The 21,886-nt window shown below is 39.8% G+C and overlaps 2 protein-coding genes across 2 annotated transcripts; one reads left to right on the top strand and one right to left on the bottom strand.

Moving 5' to 3' along the window:
* Positions 1-1,562: 1,562 nt before the first annotated feature.
* Positions 1,563-6,418, bottom strand: LOC133132944 (ras-related protein Rab-38-like). The gene is made up of 3 exons (XM_061248788.1): positions 5,683-6,418; positions 4,388-4,668; positions 1,563-2,931 (listed from the first exon to the last, which is right to left on the bottom strand). Exons 1-3 carry the CDS (start codon positions 5,873-5,875, stop codon positions 2,764-2,766), a joined length of 642 nt encoding a protein of 213 aa, XP_061104772.1. The 5' UTR covers positions 5,876-6,418; the 3' UTR covers positions 1,563-2,763.
* Positions 6,419-7,055: 637 nt separating this feature from the next.
* Positions 7,056-14,905, top strand: LOC133133995 (ras-related protein Rab-39B-like). Its single transcript, XM_061250342.1, has 3 exons — positions 7,056-7,362; positions 8,530-8,756; positions 10,147-14,905. Exons 2-3 carry the CDS (start codon positions 8,542-8,544, stop codon positions 10,571-10,573), a joined length of 642 nt encoding a protein of 213 aa, XP_061106326.1. The 5' UTR covers positions 7,056-7,362; positions 8,530-8,541; the 3' UTR covers positions 10,574-14,905.
* Positions 14,906-21,886: the final 6,981 nt, after the last annotated feature.

The raw sequence follows: 21,886 nt of genomic DNA, 5'->3' as shown, positions 1-21,886 counted from the left end.
ATAGGTATCTGCCGCCTGTCATTTACATATTAGTCGTTTAGCAGACACTTTTAATCCAAAGCGATTTACAAGTGCATACGTTTCGCAGAAAGTGAAAAGCATCAAATCCATTAATAGCAAAAGATTCATGTAGAGCAGTAATAAACAACAACTATTAGTCATAGTAAGTACATTTTTGAAGGGTTTGAAGAGGGATACTGGTGCAGTGACACAGCATTAACAGCACTCCTTATTTTTCCTCATTCCTTGGTTTTAGCAGGTCCATTAATTCCACCGTTGACGCTGTTAAAATCATAGTCTTTCCTTTATGGATCTCCGAAAGCAAGACTTCAATCTCTGAACTCGTAACTTGTAACTCGAAAACATAGTTTTACTCTTTGATGCTATTATCATGAACTCCTGACATATGGGGCTGGACGTGTAGGTTTATATTGTATTATTGGGGCGTTAATTATGGTACTTTGAATCGGAATTGGCACACTGGTACGAGCCCACTGTATGGAAAAAATTTAAAGTTCAGATAAGAATACGAAAATGTTCTTGCATGAGGCCCTTTAACTCCAAGCATACGTCAAAGTCCACACATAAATGGTTAAGTAAAAACAACAACCATGTTCTGCAATGGCCATCTCATTCTCCTGTCTTAAATCCCATAAAAAAAACCTGTGGTCTGAACTGAAGAGGGGGGTATCCAAAAAATATCAATGATTCTAGTTTTTAAGCCCAGGCTTGATCCTGGGCTAGATACTATTTAACTTTTAGGAAAATTAAGCAGAAGGTACACTTTAGTGGTAGGAAATGGCGAGCATTGATGGGCTGAATGGCCTGTTCTCACCATTATGTTATGTTATATTAGGTTATGTTAAATTAGCTGGTAAAATAGGCAGTCCAAACAGAGATAATATGCAATTCAGAGGGGCGGGGTGATGTATCTAGACTTTCAGGTTGCGTCATGGTATGGATTTGAAGATGGACACTGCTGGAGTGGTCTGCAAACACGGGGCGGTTTTATGACACTACATGTGTTATCACTGGTTTGGTGCTTTTATAGTTCTTAACAAAGCTTTTACTTTTGTACAGGTGAACATGGATCATGCAACACAAAATGGTAAAACATACACATGTAAATACCATGAAATAAAAGCTACTGGATTTTTGGCTCATATTGATCTCAAATACAAATGTCTTAAAAACATTGCAGACAAAATACAATTTGTAGACACTTTTCACTCCACTGTTCCCATACGTTTGGAGGGTACTGTATGTTTACACACATTTCTGATGTGATCTGAAGGGTTGCATCCCTACAGTGCATTATTGTATCATCCACCATTATTTAAAAGTTATAGGATTAAGTTCACTGCTCTTTATTATGACACAATAAAGTTGACTCACTGAGAATCTCAATTTCTACCACACCAAATTAAATGACATATATTCATAAACTCATAACTCGTGTTTAATTTTATTTCTCCCCCTTAGATAAAAAATGATAAATTTAGGCATTATAAATTATAAAGGCATAGGCATAAAATAAAACATTAATTCATTTGTCTGACCGATTGTGGATGTCATGCTAAAGCATGTTCATGTTTATTGTTTCAGTTTTGACAGCACTATGACACAGGACCATAACAAACGGTTTAGACTTCCATTATTGGCCCCCTATAAATAGATGAAAATGTGACTACTCTACCTCTTTGTACAGGGGGCCAAGCCTTTTACACAAACATCTGTTCCTTCACAAAGCTGACTGCTTGGTTTTCCACTCCTCAGTTTTTAATACACCCATTGAAGCACTCATAAACACTTACAATAAAAACATCTGTATATTTAAAAGGCCTTCTAGATACCATCACAAAACAACTATCGTAGGATCTTTCTTCCCTGGATGAAACTGCAATGACAAGGCAGCAAGGCAAGCAAGGAAGGGAAAAAAAGAAAAAGAAAATTACTGAATATAAAAGCGACAGAGGAATAATAGTCTTCCATCAATTCACACAGGAATCTAGACGTTATCTTCCACGTGAATAGAAATGCAATTAGAGCCAGTATTTGGGGAGAGAGGGGTTTTGTTTCACGTGCTGCAGTAGATGCCTGGAGTCTGAGGTCATGTTGTTCACATTCTTCACAGATCCATGCTTATGAGCAGCTCATCCTCAGCCATTTCAGCTTTTCAGTCACCTTAGCCATAGACAGCTTTAGTGTTTTGACCATTATTCAGCCCAATCTAACATCTTGTTTCCAGGGAGGCAGATTCCTGAGTTTGATCAGCCCACCGTGAAGTGAAACGGCCCAAACCGGTTATAGCTTGGCTTCTGTCAGAATCAACATGCCATTCTTTTGAGGTGGCAAAAAAAAACAAAAAAAAAACATTTTTTGAAGTTTTGATCACGCTCAAGTGATCAAAATATAACATGGAGGTGAAGACCTTGAGGGTCACAAGATGCATTAACAACAGTCAGCCTATATCACTGCGGCAAAAGAAAGCTCTGGACTAATCCATCTTTAGTTGGCCCCCGTATTCATCTTTTAAAATCTCAATGATTGCAATTTGTTTTCAGATTTCACAGAAAATATACAACTATACAGTGTTGAACAAGCTACATAATGCAACCGCAAAACTATCAAGCACACACATATACACTCAAGCATTTGCATTCTTCCCCTCTCATTCTCCCCATCTCAACCTTTCTTTTGCATTCATTTTTCCCCACTGTGAGCCAGTCCACATGTCCGTCCCAAATTGTTCCAGTCCCATGGTTAGAACTTGGAGCAGGCAGCACAGCCAGAGTGGCCTCGGTCTTTGGTGTTGTTGTTCAACCCGGGGAGAACCAGCACATCAGGGTCTGAGTCCACACCTGCACTCTCTTCATTCGCCAAGATGTTTTCCACCAGACACCTGGCTGCGGCATCAATGTTTGTGTTCTCCTGAGAGAGATAGAGGGAAGGTGAGTGGAGAGGAGCAATTGATGTCAGGGAATTGATGTAGGGGCGGCCTGTAGCGTAGTGGTTAAGGTAAATGACTGGGACACGCAAGTTTGGTGGTTCTAATCTCGGTGTAGCCACAATAAGACCTGCAAAGCCGTTGGGCCCTTGAGCAAGGCCGTTAACCCTGCATTGCTCCAGGGGAGGATTGTCTCCTGCTTAGTCTAATCAACTGTACGTCGCTCTGGATAAGAGTGTCTGCCAAAATGCCAATAATGTAATGTAATAATGAACAGACAGGAATGAGTGGCCATGCCTATCAAACCTACAACAATAGCAGTGCTAAAACAGAAAGAGAATTATTTCTGGAAGATTCCATCTTGCTGCAAATATCATTTTCTAGCCCGGAAGACTTTACATTCTGTCAGGGTGCCACCTCTTATATTTAGTCAAATCACATTCCTGCGGTCCCCTCCCCACACATACACAGTCAACTCTCACACCTTCCGGTACATTTCATTAGAGGGGAACTGTGAGTAGGATATTACTCAAGTCTCAGTATAGCAGATCTGACAGCACTCTCTCATATGTGCAGTAGATACAGGTATCAGCACCCAAACATTTCATATTTGTGTGTTAACTTTCCCCTTTCCCCCTTCTGAAAGGCAGCAGAGCACATCCCATGCAGAAACTGCCCTGGGAATAATTTGTAGGCATATAAGCAAAATACAGACAAAAGTTGGCACCAACTCTTCTAAATTCACATCACAAAGCAACCCCAAGGAGAGCAGGTGACAGGAGGCTGGTTCTTAAGTGCAAACCATTTAGGAAGGTAGAGCTATTTAGCAAGGAGATGTGAAAGTCCTGTTTACATTCCACAGATACATTCTATTCAAACCCACAAAAGCACTCATCTCACCCCCCCTACCTTCACACACACAAATTGTACAAACATACACTAGAGCACAGCAGGATTGCATACAGGCTTTAAGAAAGGTCACGCTACCGCCATATCATGTGAAATCTCAGCTCCCAAGAGACTCCAAGTAAAATATCAAGTGGGTTTAGTGGTAGGGAAAGTTTGGAGGCAGCTAAGAATAACCCCCGCCTTCACCCACTGGAGGAAGCAGGGTGACCTCAGGGGAGGGAAACTCTATTACAGTAAAAGTAAGACTTGAAACTCTCACAGGCACACAGAGGCACATAACCACTCAATACCCAAAATTGAAGGTCATAGGCTCTCATGCATTTTTATACTTACATGGCAGGAAGTGCCATGCTTTGTAACATTGCTGTTGTCCACCAATACAAGATCAAGGAGGAGAATTAAGACTTTTCTTGTAATAATCCAATTTCCATTATTGATGATAAAAGCAGTTGTAGATTTCTGATTAAGATACTTCCACTCCTTCCTCTACCAGCCCTTCTCATTATTCTCCATCACTGCCTCTACCCTCACCTTAGCAGAGGTCTCGAACCAGCCAACAAAGCCATTTTCCCTGCAGAATGCATCCAGCCTGGGCAGCTGTGAGCACAGGCCTTCACGTGACTGGTCAGATTTATTGGCCAACAGCACAGCAGGGACAGGTCTGCCATTGCCCAGCGTGACTTTGGTGTCCAGATCATCCTTCCACTTCAGCACTGCCTCAAAGGTGGAGGCACGCGTCACATCAAATACCACAAGTGCACCCACTGCCTCCCGGTAATACACCCGAGTCATGTTTCCATAACGTTCCTGTCCTGGAACAGACAAACAGAGGAAACCATGTAAGGCGGTCAGCTAGGTTAAGTGGCCTTTTGTATTATTCACTCAAACTTCTCTCCTAACTGAAGTGTCAATTTCTGATGCAATTTGTCTGTGAATGCCTGCAGATTTGCGTGAGTGTATGTGTGTGTGCCTGTGTCTGCGTCCTCATGTGAGCATGAGGGAGAGGAGAGAAAGACTCCTGGCACTAAAGCTCTTGCTCATGTGACACTAATATGAGCATGAGACCAGCTGAGATTAACACAAGACACGCATTCCAACAGCTACTGAAGGTACTGAGAAGATAAAAAGAAAAGAAAAACACATACAATGTGAGATGAGAAGAAGGTAAAATAGTGGGGGTAAAGGATACAGTCTTTTACCATGTAACCATAAACTTCCTGACCTGGAATCACATATGTGTGGTGCACACACACACACACACACACACACACATTGGACTATTGCACAAAAAAATACATGACATAACTTCTGTAAGACTGAATACTTAATAATGCAACAAATAATACCAGCACCTTTTAATCTGTCCAAATAGTCAGGAAAGAAAATTTTGATGAACAGTGGGAATGTGGCAGTTTAGTCATTTCTTATCATCACCAAACTGTGAAATAATGAATGGCATATATTGAAGAGCAAGATCATAGTGAAAACTGCATCATCAGTAGCACTTTAGATCATCAAATACTGAATATTTTTGCATTTGGAAACACTCTCAGGGAGTTAAAAAGCACGTATGCAAGATAATAACAGCTCCATTTAAATATTAGAAAATGATTTGGTGCATGTGGACAAAAAAAAAAAAAAACATTATGCTGCCTGTAACATCTAACATTTGAAACATTTCTTGTTCCCATTTATACATTTCAAGAATTCTGCAATGACAACATTGATAAATGGAGGTGTTTTCCCATCCTCAACAAACACAAATAACTATGAGTTGCTTACTCTTTTAAGGAAAATCCTGAAAAAGAAAGCCGAGGTACACATACCAGCGATGTCCCACAGCTGCAGGCGGATGACTGTTTGATGATCCCAGTTTAAGACTTTTAAGGCAAAGTCGACTCCAATAGTAGCACGATAGTGTTGAGAGAAGATTTGGTGAACATAGCGCTTGATTATTGAAGTCTTACCAACGCCGAGGTCCCCGATTACGAGAACTTTGAACAAGTGCTCCTGCTGCATGACTGCAAAATTGCCTAGAAAAATCTGCCTACACAAATATACTCATATACTCCTTTACATTGCTTCGGGACAATCATCTATTGTTTCTTCGATATATTTCTGTTATATGGCCGGCGTTTTACTTTTATTTCATTCTTTTACTTCATTTGGCATCAGCTTTATAGCTGGGCATCTTCTACAACGCGTTATTTCCACACGTGTATCGCCAGTGTTGTGTTGATAGCTATCCTGCATTGTCAAAACATTTTTATTAAGGAATGCTAAAAACGCGAAACGCATCCGTAAACCAAATTTCCCTACAAAACGGATAATTAGACAAAGTTAAAACAATGTATGTATGCTGTTTCTTTCTGTGCTGTTCACTTTTTTAATGCCGTTGTATTGGTTCCAAGTTAACTATTTTGCAAAAAAAATATTTTAAGTTAATATTTTTATTCGCTGCCGCAGCAACAGCCTACAAGTCTTCTGCACCACGTTTCGTGAAAACTGAAAACTGAAGTCTTTGTCCACAAAGACAACTTAAAAAACAGAATCACCAACAAGCGTACTTCGCTCTGGACTTCCTACCGTGTAGCTTCTTGCGGCGAAGTCATGATCACTAGGACCAGGCAGCTGTCATCCACAGGAATTTCACCATCACCACACCCACTTTCCTATGGGAGGTTACTAAATTGCAAGATGGGACTTGGAGTTTTCCCATCCGTTTCCACCCCTCTTCACTCCAGTAAAACAGCCTAGTCCAGCATGTATCCCAGTGCACACCGTAATACATGGAAATTACCCGCCCTCGTTAACTCTCAATTAAACGGTGACATTTATCTTATAAAAGCTTCATATTGTTGAAATATAGTCTTCTAACGTTCTCCTAAGCAAGCACTTTTGAAATGTATATTGGTTTGTATCTTGGTTTCATTCATTCGCTTTAGCCCAGAAGTTCATTTGAAGCTAATTGTATGGCAGGGATCGTTTAAAAGATAGCCTACTCTAAAGCCGAAAATATAAGCGCTGCTAATATATGTTTTACGGTAATGGTCCTGATGTGGGATGAGTCAGGCGATATGATGCTGTTGCTGCTGCCATTTCATCAGCAGATTTCCGAAACATTTCTCCATCTTTCAGTGATTGAATAAAATGGTAGGGATTTATTTTTAAGTCAGTGCTAGCCGTGGAATATTTTATCACCACGTAGGCTATATTTTATCTCCTAGACATAATCTGCAACAATCATTTAGCCTATTAGGACTAGGATTTGTATCTAAATATACCAGGATGTACAGGCAAAACGGTAGGATTTGTGCTTTCCAGTCTTCGCAATAAAGAATAGTAGTACGCTATCAGTAGCAATTTCCATTGAAATGGTATTTGAATGATAGTGCATCGGCTACTTGTGCGGGAATCACTAGATCCGTGTGCATTTTCGTGGGAAAAGATTCTTCAGAACAATGGTATTTGTGGTTTCCAAGCTCTGAGAGGCTTATTCAAAAACGGTAATTGCTAAATCTATTTTTCAAGACGAATTATGAGTGTTTTGTAATGTGGTTTGTATTGTATATGTGGTCTGTTAATATTTGTCTACCAATAGGCCTCTATACTATGTCCCGATGTTTGTGTCCACGGCGTTCCTGAAAAACTACAAATTAATTAGGCCTATCTTTAAAGTGTTGATATTTAGCTACACAACATAGTTCTGGCTTATTGTAATTGATTAAACGTAAAAGCATTTCTCTCTGTAATTAAACTTTTGTATCTTTTCGTCCTTGTTAGGAACACTTATTGATGGAACTTACAGTAGCCTATAAATGCAATATTTGTTAATGTTAAAAACCAATAATTAATTCCAGCGCTAGAAACAAGATTATTTAGCTGTTTGCAAAATGGTGGGCAACTGACCTTGGGAGCTTATGTGATACAAGGGGGAAATGATTTATGAACGCGTATTTTATTTTTACAGAATACACAGCAGCAACACAGACAGTGTGGCTGCCTAGTTCGCCGCTATAATGAGACAATGGACAAGAATCAATATTAATTTGGGAGCCGAATAGGCTATTTGTTCGCATAGTCGAGCAGCATGCTCAAGTTGGAGGGAGAGGGGGTGGACTAACAAGGCATTGGAAAATATAGTAACACAACACTAAGTTCAATAATTAACTTAAATGATTCATTGTAGAATGGTGCACGCGCACACCCTCTTTCACCCAAGATTTTATTTATAGTGAATCTGTCAGCCTGCGCTAGAGTGCATTTCGGAAATATAATTGTATTTGAATGTTAATGGGATCTATACTACAGAGCGGCATTTGAATGTTAATGGGATCTATACTACGGAGCGGCATTACAATTTTATTGCTAAAACATATATATTTTTATCTGGGTCCGTATGAAAATGCGACACCTTAAATAAAAACAGAACCATTGTGTATTGGAGAAATAAGTTAGCACTACCTCTGGCGTCTCATTCCTTGGGGAGGCATTCATAGTTAGAGACCACGTTTATCCTTTCTCTTCTGTTTCCAGCGAATCTTCAATTCAGACGCACCATTCTCAGATCCAAAAAACAAAAAACAAAAAATGCAGCAGGGAGAAAGGAGTGTGAAATTGTCTTAATCCAGGTGCGGTTTGGTCTTCATCACACTTTATATGTGTTTTGTCAGACACCGGGAGGCATGGAAGCGATATGGCTGTACCAGTTCCGATTGATCGTTATTGGCGACTCGACAGTGGGGAAATCATGCTTGATCCGGCGATTCACAGAGGGACGCTTTGCACAGGTGTCTGACCCCACAGTGGGGGTTGATTTCTTTTCGCGCCTGGTGGAAATAGAGCCCGGAAAGCGAATCAAACTTCAGATCTGGGACACTGCTGGGCAGGAGCGCTTCAGGTACTGTGTGATGTGTATTTGATTGAGGAGACCTGGATGACTTGATTAACCTATTCCTGCAGAAGCCACAATACAGAACAATTACACTGCTCAAAAAAATTAAGGGAACACTTAATCATCACAGTGTAACACCAAGTCAGTTAAACTTCAGGGATATAAATCTGTCCATTTACCTGCTTTGGTGCAAATGAAAGTGACAACAGGTGCAATGGAGATGCAAAAGCAAGACAATCCCCAAAAAAGTAATGGTTTTGCATGTGGTGGCCACAGACAATTGCTCTCTGCTTTTCCTTCCTGACTGATTCTTCTCTAGTTTTGTGTTCTGCTAGTGTCCTTGTCACTACTGGTGGCATTAGGCGGTTCCTGCAACCCAATCAGGTTGCGCAGGTAGTCCAGCTCTTATGCGGCATAATAAAGGGTCTGGAGACACCGTGGTGAACATTATGCTCACACAGACCTCCATGTCATAGCCAGCGGTACCCTGACTGCTGTTAGGTACCGGGGTGAGATGCGCAGACTGATTGTCAGACCTTATGCTGGTGCCGTGGGCCCTGGGTTCCTCCTGGTGCAGGATAATGCCCAGCCTCATGTGGCCAGAGTGTGTAGGCAGTTCCAGGATGAGGAAGGCATTGATGCCATTGACTGGCCCTCACGTTCCCCTGACCTAAATCCAATTGAGCACCTATGGGACGTTATGAATCGGTGCATCTGACACCGCCAAGTACTGCCACAGACTGTCCAGGAGCTCACTGATGCCCTGATCCAGGTCTGGGAGGAGATCCCCCAGGACACCATCCGCCAACTCATCAGGAGCATGCCCAGACATTGTTGGGAGTGCGTACAGGCATGCGGGGACCATACACACTACTGAGTAACATTATGAGTAACATAATAAAATTCACACAAGTTGGGATTTTGAATCTAGCCCTCAATTGGTTTCCTTCATTTTGATCTCAACAAATTATACAATGTACATCAGTAAAGATTTTCAACTTGAATAAATCATTCATCAAGATCTGATGTGTCCCTTAAGTGTTCCCTTAATTTTTTTGTTCAGTGTACTACACTACACTGCTTTTTAAAAAGATTGTGTCCCACCATTCAAGTGCCTGTTTCCATTTGTGTTTTGAGGGGTGGGGGTCATGCACCTGTAAAATATGAACTACAGGCACATAAGCATTGGGCACATGTGCATTTGCGTAGAGTAACACAAGATAGAAGGTATAGGCTTGGAAGGGAAAAGGCAATATTAATGACAGTAATGAGAGTTTTCAGTACGATAGTTATTGTTTCTCCTGCTTAACACTATTCATCTCTACTGCTTAACACTATTCATCCCCTTTCTCTCTCTCCTTTTACCTCTTCCTTCCATCTGGCCTCGACTTCCCAGGTCTATCACCAGAGCCTATTACCGTAATTCAGTGGGCGGGCTGCTGCTGTTCGACATCACTAACCGCCGCTCCTTCCAGAACGTTCACGAGTGGCTGGAGGAGGCGCGTAGCCACGTGCAGCCGCACAGCATCGTCTTCCTGTTGGTGGGCCACAAGTGCGACCTGGAGGCCCAGCGGCAGGTCAGCCAGCAGGAAGCAGAGAAGCTGGCGGGGGCCTACGGCATGCGTTACGTGGAGACTTCGGCCCGAGACGCCATCAACGTGGAAAAGGCCTTTACGGACCTGACGCGGGACATCTTTGAGTTGGTCAAGTCCGGTGAAATCACCATCCAAGAGGGCTGGGAGGGGGTGAAGAGCGGCTTCATCCCCAATGTGGTGCACTCCTCGGAGGAGGTCACCAAGAGTGACCGCCGGTGCCTCTGCTGAGTCGCCCAGTGAAACTGTTGACCTACCCTATGTCTCCAGCCCTCTACCTCACCCTACCTCATTTCCCTTCACTTGCCCAAATCCCAGCCCTGTTTGCTGCTGCCCTGCCTCTGCCAGTCCTCCTGGGTCCCAGTTTAGCCATGACCACCCTTGTCTCCAGTCCATTGGACTTCTCTTGTCAACCTTCTCTGTCCATATCATTCGGAGGAGTTGAAGAATTTGTTACCTAATCCTCTCACGTCTCATCTCAGTTTTCCCCTTCCTTGATTGTATCCCTATACTCCATTCAAGCCTGCATCTATAAATCATAAATGCGAGAGTTCACCCGGACAGAAACTGGTCTGGATCAGTTCTTTGAATTCTTTTGTGTATAGATTTGCAGGGAAATGCATCATATGGATACTGACAAAACACAATTGGTAGCGTAACCTTTTCTTGTAAGGTACAATTATATCCACAAACCAGGAAAATGCACAGTATGAAATCAAGTGAACTGCTTCTCCTCATGACCACCCTGATAGGGAAGACAGGAAGAAGAATGCACTGTGAAAATGTATTACTCACACATATAGGACATCTCAAACTGATTTGAGGCATTTATCTATATTAGTGATATAAAGGTAATGAGCTTTATCAGCACTAATATAAAAGAGCAGGTGGGATGGTATCATAAAGCATTGCCTTCCTGACAAATCACTGGAGACATTCTTTTTTTCTGAGAATGTGTTGAAAATTTCCATATTTTTGAAGTTTTTAAATGTTTTTTAACATTTAAAGTGTATGTGCCATTTATTTTTTGGATGGTTTCTTTTCATCTCATCTCAATATTACCACCCTGTGCTACAGAGATGCAATGACGTACCTTTAAAGTAGAAACTCTTATGTTATGTTGTGTTGCTTGCTAAGGGAACACCTTTTGAAGTCACATATACCTAAACTAATTTATTTTACTTAATTAATCTTATTCTTTAGTGGCACATCTCTGCTCGGAATTGTCTATGACCTGTACCTCAGCGTATCTGCTTTGCACATGTTCCTGTGCCTAATCCACTTATTTACAGATCAGAAATGTATTGCTTCCAGCTTTTGAATGCTCAGCAGCCCAATCCGATCTTAGATTTTTCAGATCCCCTTGCAGTATTACAAGGGTTTTTACTTTTCTTGAAAATGACTTTCAGCCATTAGGAAATTGGCCATGTCCGTAACAGCTTTCTAACTACTGTGTCCACAAAATATGTACTGTCTACATAGTTATAGTAGCATGCAACATGCTTCTGAATTGTGTCTTAATAATATACTTATTTCAGGAAGTAAACCACAGAAGGTCACACAGAGAGGAGGAGCCAATGCCATCTTCGGGTCGAATCACAGTCCAATAAATCATAGAGGAAGAAGCAGGGACTTTTTATTACTAGCGTGAGCGTTTTGCAACATTTCTTTTGCCATACCTTTGGAAAATAGCTTGGGGAATATGTCACACAGTCTGCAGAATATTTAGTAGACTACATATTTTGAGGACACCGTAGTTTTGGGGACGACCACACTCAGCGGAACCCTGGAAATATGTCTCCCATCAATACTACATTTAGAGAAACCTTTTGCCGACTTAACAACTTTCTTATCCAGTGTACTCAATTCATGTATGCAATAGTAAACAAGTAAGCTGTTCCGGACACAGCCGTGGCCTCAGAAAGCAACTGAGTGTTTAGGACAGTAGTCTCAAATCCATCTGGTTCTGGAGATCCTCCACTTAAATTGTGTCCCGTATGGACCTAAATCATCTCTGTAGCCATGAAACCTGTTAACCACTGACAATTAAACCTGTTACCTGTTTATGAGAATGTCGTGGTTGATATTTCAGTGGTGTTATTTGATTTTATAAATAATGTGTTGCTTTTCTGTTTGCATGCAATGGATTTTCTGTCAGGTTTAAATGTGTGACAAGCAGTGGGCTTGAAATATTGGGAGGCTAAAATGTATATTTAAATGGGTAATTGTCTTAAAATGGTTTTGGATGGTTTTCATTTAACTGCAATCGAAATAAGCACCACCTATTAGCAGTTCACTACAGTTTCCTACAGTTTCTTACTTCTAATCAACATTAATTGATTTAAACTATTTGCTTAAAAGGAACACCCTGTAATGCAGTAGTAACCAACTGTGTTCCTGGCAATTATTATCATCCTGTGATTTTTAATTTCAACTTTAAATTGGCACACCTGACTACTAATTAGCAGCTCAATGGCAATACTGAATGATGTGCGGTTGGTTCGGGTCTATTATCCTGTTGAAAACCAGCAGGATAGTAGATCTTGAGGAATAGGGTTGGTTACCACTGCTGTAAAATTATGTTTTTTTTTATACGTTGAGAAATGCATCTCAAGCGTTTAGCAAATTTAGCTTGATAGCAATGTCTCATGAAAACAATATAATTTAAGAAGTTAAATGATGTGGCTGTAACTACACATACAGCCTCTGAATGACTACTTTTGGTGACTGGCATTTATTGGATCTTCATCATTCATAGATTTTTTTTTTTTTTATGTGGCCTTGTGGATCATTTTTGATGGACTAATAATTTTATGGACTAATCAAAATATACAGTGGGCTCCAGAATTATTGGCTCCCCTTACTGGCAATGCACAAAAAATACTTTAAAAAGAAACAATATAATTATAACTAAAAAATGCCAACCTGTGAAAAATACTGTACTTTATTACTGTTTCAATGGAACCAACCAAAATTAAACAGTTATTTAATAAAAAATAGATTTCACCAAACTCAAGGTTCCATAATTATTACCTCTGTTTTAGTGCTTGGGGCATCTACCTCTGGCAAGGATTACAGCATGGAGTCTTTTCCTGTATAATGCTTGACCAGGTTAAGGAACACGTTTGGAGGGATTTTGGACCATTCCTCTATGCAGATCCATGCAAGATCCTTAATATTTTTGGGATTGCGCTTATCAACCACCCTCTTCAGTTCAGCCTGCAGGTTTTTGATTGGATTGAGATCCAGAGCCTGAGATGGCCATTGCAGAACATTGCTTTTTTTTGTCACAGAACCATTTCTGTGTGGATTTTGAGGTATGCTTTGGGTCATTGTTTTGCTTTCATTGTCCCACTTTTGACAATTTTCCACTTCTTGGCCATCATCTGTCAGTGGACAGGGTAGCATGCTTGGTAATTGAGCACTCCTGAGATTAATTAAGCAACAAGTACAACTTCCTAAAGGACCTGCTTGAGTGCCCCAATGTGGTTTGGATGAAAATCTGGAATTAAGAGTTGAGTACAGACAGGATTGCTGTCAATTAAGACAATTATGACTAGTAGTTTGAATGCAACCTTCCAGCTAATGCTTAATATTTTTATTCTGACTAAAACTAAGCTTAAACTACTTTTAAAGGCCAGTCCTCATCCCTCACCCCAAGTCTGGTGATAAATATCCCAATTAACATTTTAGTGAAATTCATACCTTTCATATCATTTGCAAACCTCCCATGGACAACAATGGGTTAAACTACTGGAACTTCCCTGCTAAAAGTATTTGAAATTACCTCATAAAATTTTAAAATCCTTAAAATCAGCACTTGTTTCAAATATATTTTATAAAACATGGCCTTGCGGATCAAATAAATCTACAATACAATATTTCAGAATAAAAATGATATGTACATGTATTCCTCATAAATAATGTAAATAAATGTAAACTTTTTTGAATAGCCATGAAATATTTGAAATGATTCCTTGATCCTGGTTCCATCTGACATCTAGCCTCAACACAACTCGAGGTCTGAATGAAATAAACTGCCTTTTTCTGTTCTTTCGCCCAAATGCAGTATCACTGAGCCTGGTTAGCACCATCTCGCTCCGTTGTACAGCACTGTTGAAATGTGAATATACTTCCTATAACACCTCCCCTTGGATAAAGACATTTTAAAAGACCATTTGTGAACATTGGCTTCTTGGCAATTCCTTTGCATTATCCCTCTATTGTATTTTCTATGCCAGTCTCTGCAAGTGGTACTGTAAGTGCTGAAATATGAACCTTCATTCTCAGAGCTGTACAGTGTCATGTAGCTGTATGGGTATCAGAACCTCTCTAGCAAAATGTACTAAATGTACTAAAATGTAAATGTGATCTGTAAACATATCTGCTTTCTCTTGTTAAAACAATGAACAAGTATTTGTTTTTATTGTAGAGAATCTGTGTTTTCTTTTTCAATGAAACCCTTGCCCAGATGTCTGAAAACCTGGTCTTGGAGAGCCATTGGGTCAGGTTTATGTGGTTACCCAGTGTTTAGTTGATAAATTAAAACAATTGTTTAGTTAATTCATTCACGTGGATACTTGTCTGTACAGCAGACCCTACAGTTTGCCAAGATCAGGGCTGGGTTTGACTCCACTTTAATGTCTACTTAGCTATTTCCCAATAAAATTTGGGACATGCAACAAGCAAACTTAACAGGATCTCTGCAAGGGAGATTAGACAATAAACAAACCAAAACGGAACTAAACCACAAAGGTTCATGAATAATTCATAACAACCATGGTGAATTCACAACTTTTGTTAGATAATGAATACACGCCAGCCAGCTCTAATTAAGCACTTTCTAAACCTCAGTCAAAAACACACACACAAAAAAACATACATGCTAAAATATCGATTAATTTCTCAGTTCTTAATTCCCCCTCCCATTTGTCAACATGCACTCATGGATTATTGTCGAACCTCCCAAACTCCCACAAAATAATATTACCTCTTCTGTTTGAAAGTGCACTGATTCACTCCCCTCCCATTATTGGATTTCCCTTCTTGCTGGAAGCTTGAATATTATATACTTGGCAGGAGGGAGGAAAAAGGAGGGAGCAAGAGGGGATTCCTCCATCCCCTTGCGTAATTCGGATCAGAACCCCATTTGGCCTGGCCTCCATATTTCATCCTGGCATTGTGGGGATTCCCCCCTTGAAGCAAGGGAAGGAAACATGAGGAAGAAAGCATACATTTTGGAATTGAACCCAACCTAACCCAGTTCAACTACGAGGAAGTAAAGGGGGTACGTTCTATGACCGAGCTGGCGAGTGCTCAGCTAAACGACATGCAGGCCCATGCTCGGGATCAGCGTGGGTTAACCTCTTTGGTGGGGCATCGTGTGGATATGGGTGGGGTGGCACCCATTAAACAGCACCCACATCGTTTTCCCCCTCCAAGGGGGAGAAGGTGCAGCTATTTGCTGGAGATTGAACTATAGAACCAGGGTCTGGGGAATGGAGTACTTCATGGCTGTGTATTGACTATTGCAAGGTGAATGCTGTGACAAGGAACAATGCCTCAGATTGAGGACTGCATTGACCAGATTGGCCAGGTCCGGTTTGTGTGAAAAGTAGATCTGCTAAAAGGGTAACCCATAATTCATTTTATAGATGTTTTATAGATTTCATCCCACACCTTTGGGATGAAAAATGCTCCTGTTACCTTTCAGAGGTTAATGAATGAGGTGACTAGTAGCCTGAATAACGTGTTTACCTTGACGATGTGGTCGTCTACAGTGAGAGCTGACTTGAGTCATCCTGAACACCTGAGAAGGAGGTTTTAACCCTAGTCCTGGCAGTACAACATTTTGAAGTGTATGTGTTCAGTACAGGTAGTCCCTCTGTAGTCCAGCACATTGGACTTGGGTTAAAGGCTAAAGTTCTAGCCATTGATGGTATTTACATTACATTACCTTATTGGCATTTGGCAGATGCTCTTATCCAGAGCGACGTACAGTTGATTAGACTAAGCAGGAGACAATCCTCCCCTGGGGCAATGCAGGGTTAAGGGCCTTGCTCAAGGGCCCAACGGCTGTGCGGATCTTATTGTGGCTACACTGGGATTCGAACCACCAACTTTGCATCTCCCAGTCATTTATCTACAGGCCGCCCCCTATTTACATCCATATCGGGTGTATGTATGAATTAATCGTTTTTATATATACCATTTTTTTGGAGTAGAATAGGTTACTGTGGAGAGACTGGGAACCATGATACAGGAAGCATTTGGAAAATAAGAAGGAAAACAAAATAGGTATGAAATGCAAAAGTTAACAGGAAAGTGGATTAATACACTTCATTCTACCAATGCCTGGCAAAATGATAATAAGGGGATTCAAGAGGGGGACTTAATTTCATTTGATTGCTTAGATAATAGCTTTGATATGGTTAATCAAATTTCTGGAAGCAAGACAAAGAGACAAAGGTGGACAATTAGTGTAATTCTACATTTAAACCACAAGTATGGTACAGCTGTGCATATGATGATATTTGTTATCTTCTGTTTCAATGTTCAATAGATCCATTATAACCAATATTTTAAGGTCATGCATCTCAGTCTCTGCCTAACCTTTTCTTTCGCTGCTCATTTCAGCTGATGAAATACTAATATCTGGTGATGTCATCTTACGAACTTGTTGACAGAATGGTAAAAAAATGAAAAAAAAAACACTAAAAACTTCTCCCTTAAATGCCTCCATTTCAAACACAGGAAACTACACTTTAAATCGTCAATGTCTCTGGTGAGTTATTCCAGTGCCAGCCACAAGAGACTGCTATTCATACATGAATAAATGTCTCCATTATAAAATATGTTTTGCATTATAATTTTTGGACTTGGATTTAGGTCTCGGCGAAAATAATGTTCTTTTTTTAAGATGTGTGGAGCAACTGAAGGCAAAGCCCTTCTAATAGCCAGGGTTTGATCCCCTGCCATGGCTCTTTCTCAGTGTGTGGACCTCCCTGTTTTTTACCTCTCTAAATAAAATACAGAACAAATACAGAACACATTGGGAATGGTCGTTCGAAAATAATCGGAAATCTGAAAGTAATGTTGAAATACAGTTTTAAGAAATCATTCAGTGGGGCCAAATTCTGAGACCACTTGTGAAAATGGTTATATTTTGCGTTCTTAAATTATATTATCAGCATAACAATTTCAGTGAAAAGTTGAATCATGAGTACATGAATTTCAGAATTTGTATTTGGTATGTCCCCCTTTTGATTTAATGGCAACATGCACTTGAGCTGGCATGGACTCCACAGATTTGTGCAAAACCTCATGATTCATGTTATCTCAGCATTATTGGACAATGTTCCAAAGAGCATCCTGTGATCATATTGAATGCTTGGCTTTTGTCAGTCTTCAAGTGTCCCCATAAATATTAAATGAGGTTGAGGCCAGGTGATTGTGGATTATACAGCACTCCTTCCTTTCTTTGGTCTTCAAGTAGTTCTTGCAAAGCTTTGAAGTAACTTTCATTTGTTTTAAAATGTTCAAAAACTTTTCAGGATTACATGGGGAAAAAAGCCTTGATTTTCAACTTGGTTTTAGACTTTTGGACCCCGCTGTATATGTATCTCAGTTCAGTTTCAGCTGGCCAACACTGTGACACATCATCTGTCTTTTACATCAGCTGGCTCTTTGGATTATTAAATGTCACACTGATGTTGACCCAACAGTACACATTTTATTGCTGTCACATTGTGCAATAAGATCAAAAGATTTCTATAATGACAGCAGAGATTCCATCCTACAGTTACAGTAGCCTAGTAGACATCTCACATCCACACACAGAATTTGAGGATGGTGGAGTGGAGCTGTTGGTGGAGTCTAATCTTGGCAATTGTTTGCCAAGAAAAAACGAAATTCTAAACATGTTTTCTTTCCTCCGGTTCCTCAACTTTAAGGCTGTTTATTTGGGATGAGAAACAGTTGAGAGCGGGAGCAAAAGCGATACCATTACCCCAAAACCAAGGTGGGTTAATTAGGCTGCTTTACCATATGTAAGTAATTACATTACATTACATTATTGGCATTTGGCAGGCGCTCTTATCCAGAGCGACGTACAACAAAGTGCATACCCATAACCAGGGCTAAGTGCGCTGAAAGACCCTAGAGGGAAGTACAATTTCAATTTCAATTTCAAAAAGGGGACACTTCAAATAGTGACTAGCCTTGTAGGCTACTCTTTAGCAACAGTCGTGAAGCTCACTCCCTTGTCTAATTTTGATATAATTTCAAGTTTGATATAATCTCAATGAATCATGTTACTCTTCTGCATTTGAGTTGTCATTTTGTATTAATGTTATACTTACAGATTCTTTCCCTGTTCGGTTGACTGGACATTTTTTTAAGTTTCGAATTTCGAAGGTTCAAATCTATGTTTATATATTTTTTATTTGTAGCCTATATTTTAACATAGGCTATGTTGAAATAATATATATTTTTAAATGCCACATCAAGCACAGACAAATGGCTGTGGTAAAGGAGCAGAAACTTGGATAGATGGAAGTTGATTATTTTAAAATCACTTTATTCAGCATGCAAAAAAACAAAATAAAGAGAAGATGGTGTGTTCTTCCACTCAATCAGAGAAAACCGGATGTAGCCACCTCTGTGATATTCTAGACCATCTCCACATTGGCGTTGGTGTGCAAACATCTAAGCTTGTTCGGCCAGCAGGGATGTGCATACCGCGGTGGCCAAAGTTCAACACAGAGCTTTGTTATCTCCCCAAATGCGTAATTCTAAATCATTTAGTTCATACAAATTAGCAGAGGTTTTCACAGCAATGCATCCAGCTTTTGCCTAAATCATATGAAGGCAGCCAGCATACGCTCTGTGTTTGGGGAGTCAGCAGCATCGCGGAGTGGTAGGGTATGTGACTGGCAACTGTAGAGTTGCTGCTTCAAGTCCCTGGTTGGCATATAGCTGATGTCGAACTGCATCTTTAGAGATTAATTTGGGTGCTTCCCTAAAATGAAAAAGAACCCTGCCGTTAACCCAAAAATAGTTCCAGGTGCTTTACCCCTGTTCTCTTTCTCGCCCCAATTGCAACTGTTCCCTCTGGCATTTCTTCCAGTCATCTGGCATTCCCCCTTTCTTGCAAGAGAGAACATGCTCTCAATGGATTTCCCCTGGTTACATAAAGGACTAGAATTAACTAGGCCTACTGGAAACCCCAGACATAACTTTAACAGAAATAACCATTATAAATCTGGGTTATCACTATTTTCTGATATTTAAATAAAATACTTTTTGGGGAAAAAACACAGAGTTGTACTGGGCGTGTTGTTTTCCAAAATGGTGGATGAGTCAAGGTCACATTACAAATAAGCATAGGCCTACAAAGTTTTCAATGAACACCAAATAAGCATAGAAGCCTAATATACTTTTCTGTGTATTTATTAAGTGTTCACAGACTTTTCAATGTTGTGATTATGTGCACTTGGATGGTTCTATTAATGAAAGGATTCCATTTGAGTTTTTCAGAAACATTTGTGGATTTGCATAGTGCTAGATATGGTACACTGGATGACAACCAATGATTCAGCATTAAGCCATGTTCTTAAATCATCATTATGAATGTGTTGGATTGTTGCACGGACATGTCAAGCAAGTCTTCTTCACTCTCCTCTGAAACACATGCTGCTGACCATTGCTTTTTTTGTCACATTGCATTCCAAATGTTGCATGGTCTTTGCTTCAAAGCAGGGGTGTAGGAGGCAAGGGGGCATTATTAGCAGTAAGCAAATTGCCCCCTTAAAATAGTTTTTTTGTAAACATATATATATATGTATAAATTATTTATTGTATGAAAATGTATGAGCAACTACAGTAGGCTCCAGAATTATTGGCACCTTAATAGATATTCAGAAAAAGTGGCAATTGCAGAACCCTTTACTTAACCATTTCTGTATGGATTTTGATGTATAGTATGCTTGGAGTCAAGGTCCTGCCGGACAATCTACCTATGACCAAGACTCAGCTACCTAGCAGAGGCAACCAGATTTTCTGGTATTTATTGAATTCATTGTGCCATCTTAAATAGTGCCCCTGGACCACTGACAGCAAAATATCTCCAAAACATCAATGACCCACCGCTGTATTTCACAGTAGGTATGAGGTGCTTCTCCTTTTTTTCAACCAAACATGTTGATGGTGTGGACCAATTTTTGCCTCATCTGACCAAATCACTCTCTTCCAGTTATAATTCCAATGAGGTTTGGCAAACTCAAGATGCTTGGTTTTGTTTATTGTGCTCAGTAAGGGCTGTCTTCGTGCCACCCTTCTAAAAATGTTGCTGCTATGGAGGCGCCATTTTATGTTTTTTTTTTTTTTTTTACTTGGAGATCCCAAGACACAACCAATCTCTGCAATTCTTAAACTGCTGTACTTGGGTTACTTATGGCCTCCCTCCTAATCTTCCTTGCCGTCTGTTGGGATAAAATACACTTGTATCCTCTTCCTGGCAAGTTTGCAACCATTCCATATATGCCTCTTTATTATTGCCCTGTTTAACCGTTTATGTATTTTTTTTGTACCCATTACCTGACTTGTGATAGTCAATTACCATCTGTGTTTTCTGAATTGACAGTTCTTTGGCTTTGGTTGAGAAAGGGATTTTGCATTCTTGTTACCTAATTTATATACTCCAGTGAAACAGAAAATGATGGAATGACACAATATAGTTTATTTAGACTGAGATTAACTAAAGTAAAGTAAAATTGTATTGTCATTTTCATTTTGTTTGAATTTACTTAACAATAATTGCTAAGGATGGTTTTTAGAAAAAAAACTGATTACTCAATAAAAAAACAGCAGCCTTTTTTCTCCATTCTTATTAGCTTATAACTCTGGAGCCCACTGTACATGAAAACAACACAAGAGGGCACTATTTTTTCAAAATGTGAAACTGCAACTCTTCATTATTTTTGTAGTCTGGTGCCCTCCCCTTTTAAAGTCTTATTTAACAGTATTACAGAATATAGTTGCTTTGCATAATTAATTCATGATAACATTACATTATTATTCACTTATACTGTATGTTCAAGGCTTGCATGGTATTTTCTTAATCATATATTATCTTATTAAATACAATGCAGTCCATAAGTATTTGGACAGCGGCACAATTTAGATACTTTTGGCTCTGTACTCTGTAGTTCGTAGTTTGAAATGAAACAATTAAGATAAGGTTAAACCATAAATAGTTATGTTTAATTTGAGGGTATTTACATCCATATTAGGTAATCGAAAAATGAATTACATTCCTTTTTATTTTGCATAGCCTCCCCATTTTAGGGGACCAAAACTAATTGGACAGTTGGCTTCTCAGCTGTTCCTGATTAGTCAGGTGTATTCAATCACTTCCGTAGTGCAGGTATAAGAAAGCTCTCAGTATCTAGTCTTGATTCTAGGCATTCGATTGCATTTGGAGTCTGTTATTGGCATTTCTCAACATGAAGACAGTTGTGCCAATGAATGTTAAGGAAGCCATTA

The sequence above is a fragment of the Conger conger genome, chromosome 7 (assembly GCF_963514075.1).
Source record: "Conger conger chromosome 7, fConCon1.1, whole genome shotgun sequence".
In the NCBI taxonomy this organism is placed as follows: Eukaryota; Metazoa; Chordata; class Actinopteri; order Anguilliformes; family Congridae; genus Conger; species Conger conger.
The sequence above is the reverse complement of the archived record's forward strand: the minus strand, read 5'-3'. Positions and strand labels throughout refer to the sequence as shown.

Bases quoted from the DNA above. Each gene is read 5' to 3' on its own strand.
- LOC133132944 (XM_061248788.1), bottom strand. From the start codon at position 5,875: ATGCAGCAGGAGCACTTGTTCAAAGTTCTCGTAATCGGGGACCTCGGC. The intron at 4,669-5,682 runs GTATGTGTACCT...TGTCTGTTCCAG, and splicing joins GCAGCTGTGGGACATCGCTG to GACAGGAACGTTATGGAAAC. The intron at 2,932-4,387 runs GTGAGGGTAGAG...TATCTCTCTCAG, and splicing joins GGTTCGAGACCTCTGCTAAG to GAGAACACAAACATTGATGC.
- LOC133133995 (XM_061250342.1), top strand. From the start codon at position 8,542: ATGGAAGCGATATGGCTGTACCAGTTCCGATTGATCGTTATTGGCGAC. The intron at 8,757-10,146 runs GTACTGTGTGAT...TCGACTTCCCAG, and splicing joins GCTGGGCAGGAGCGCTTCAG to GTCTATCACCAGAGCCTATT.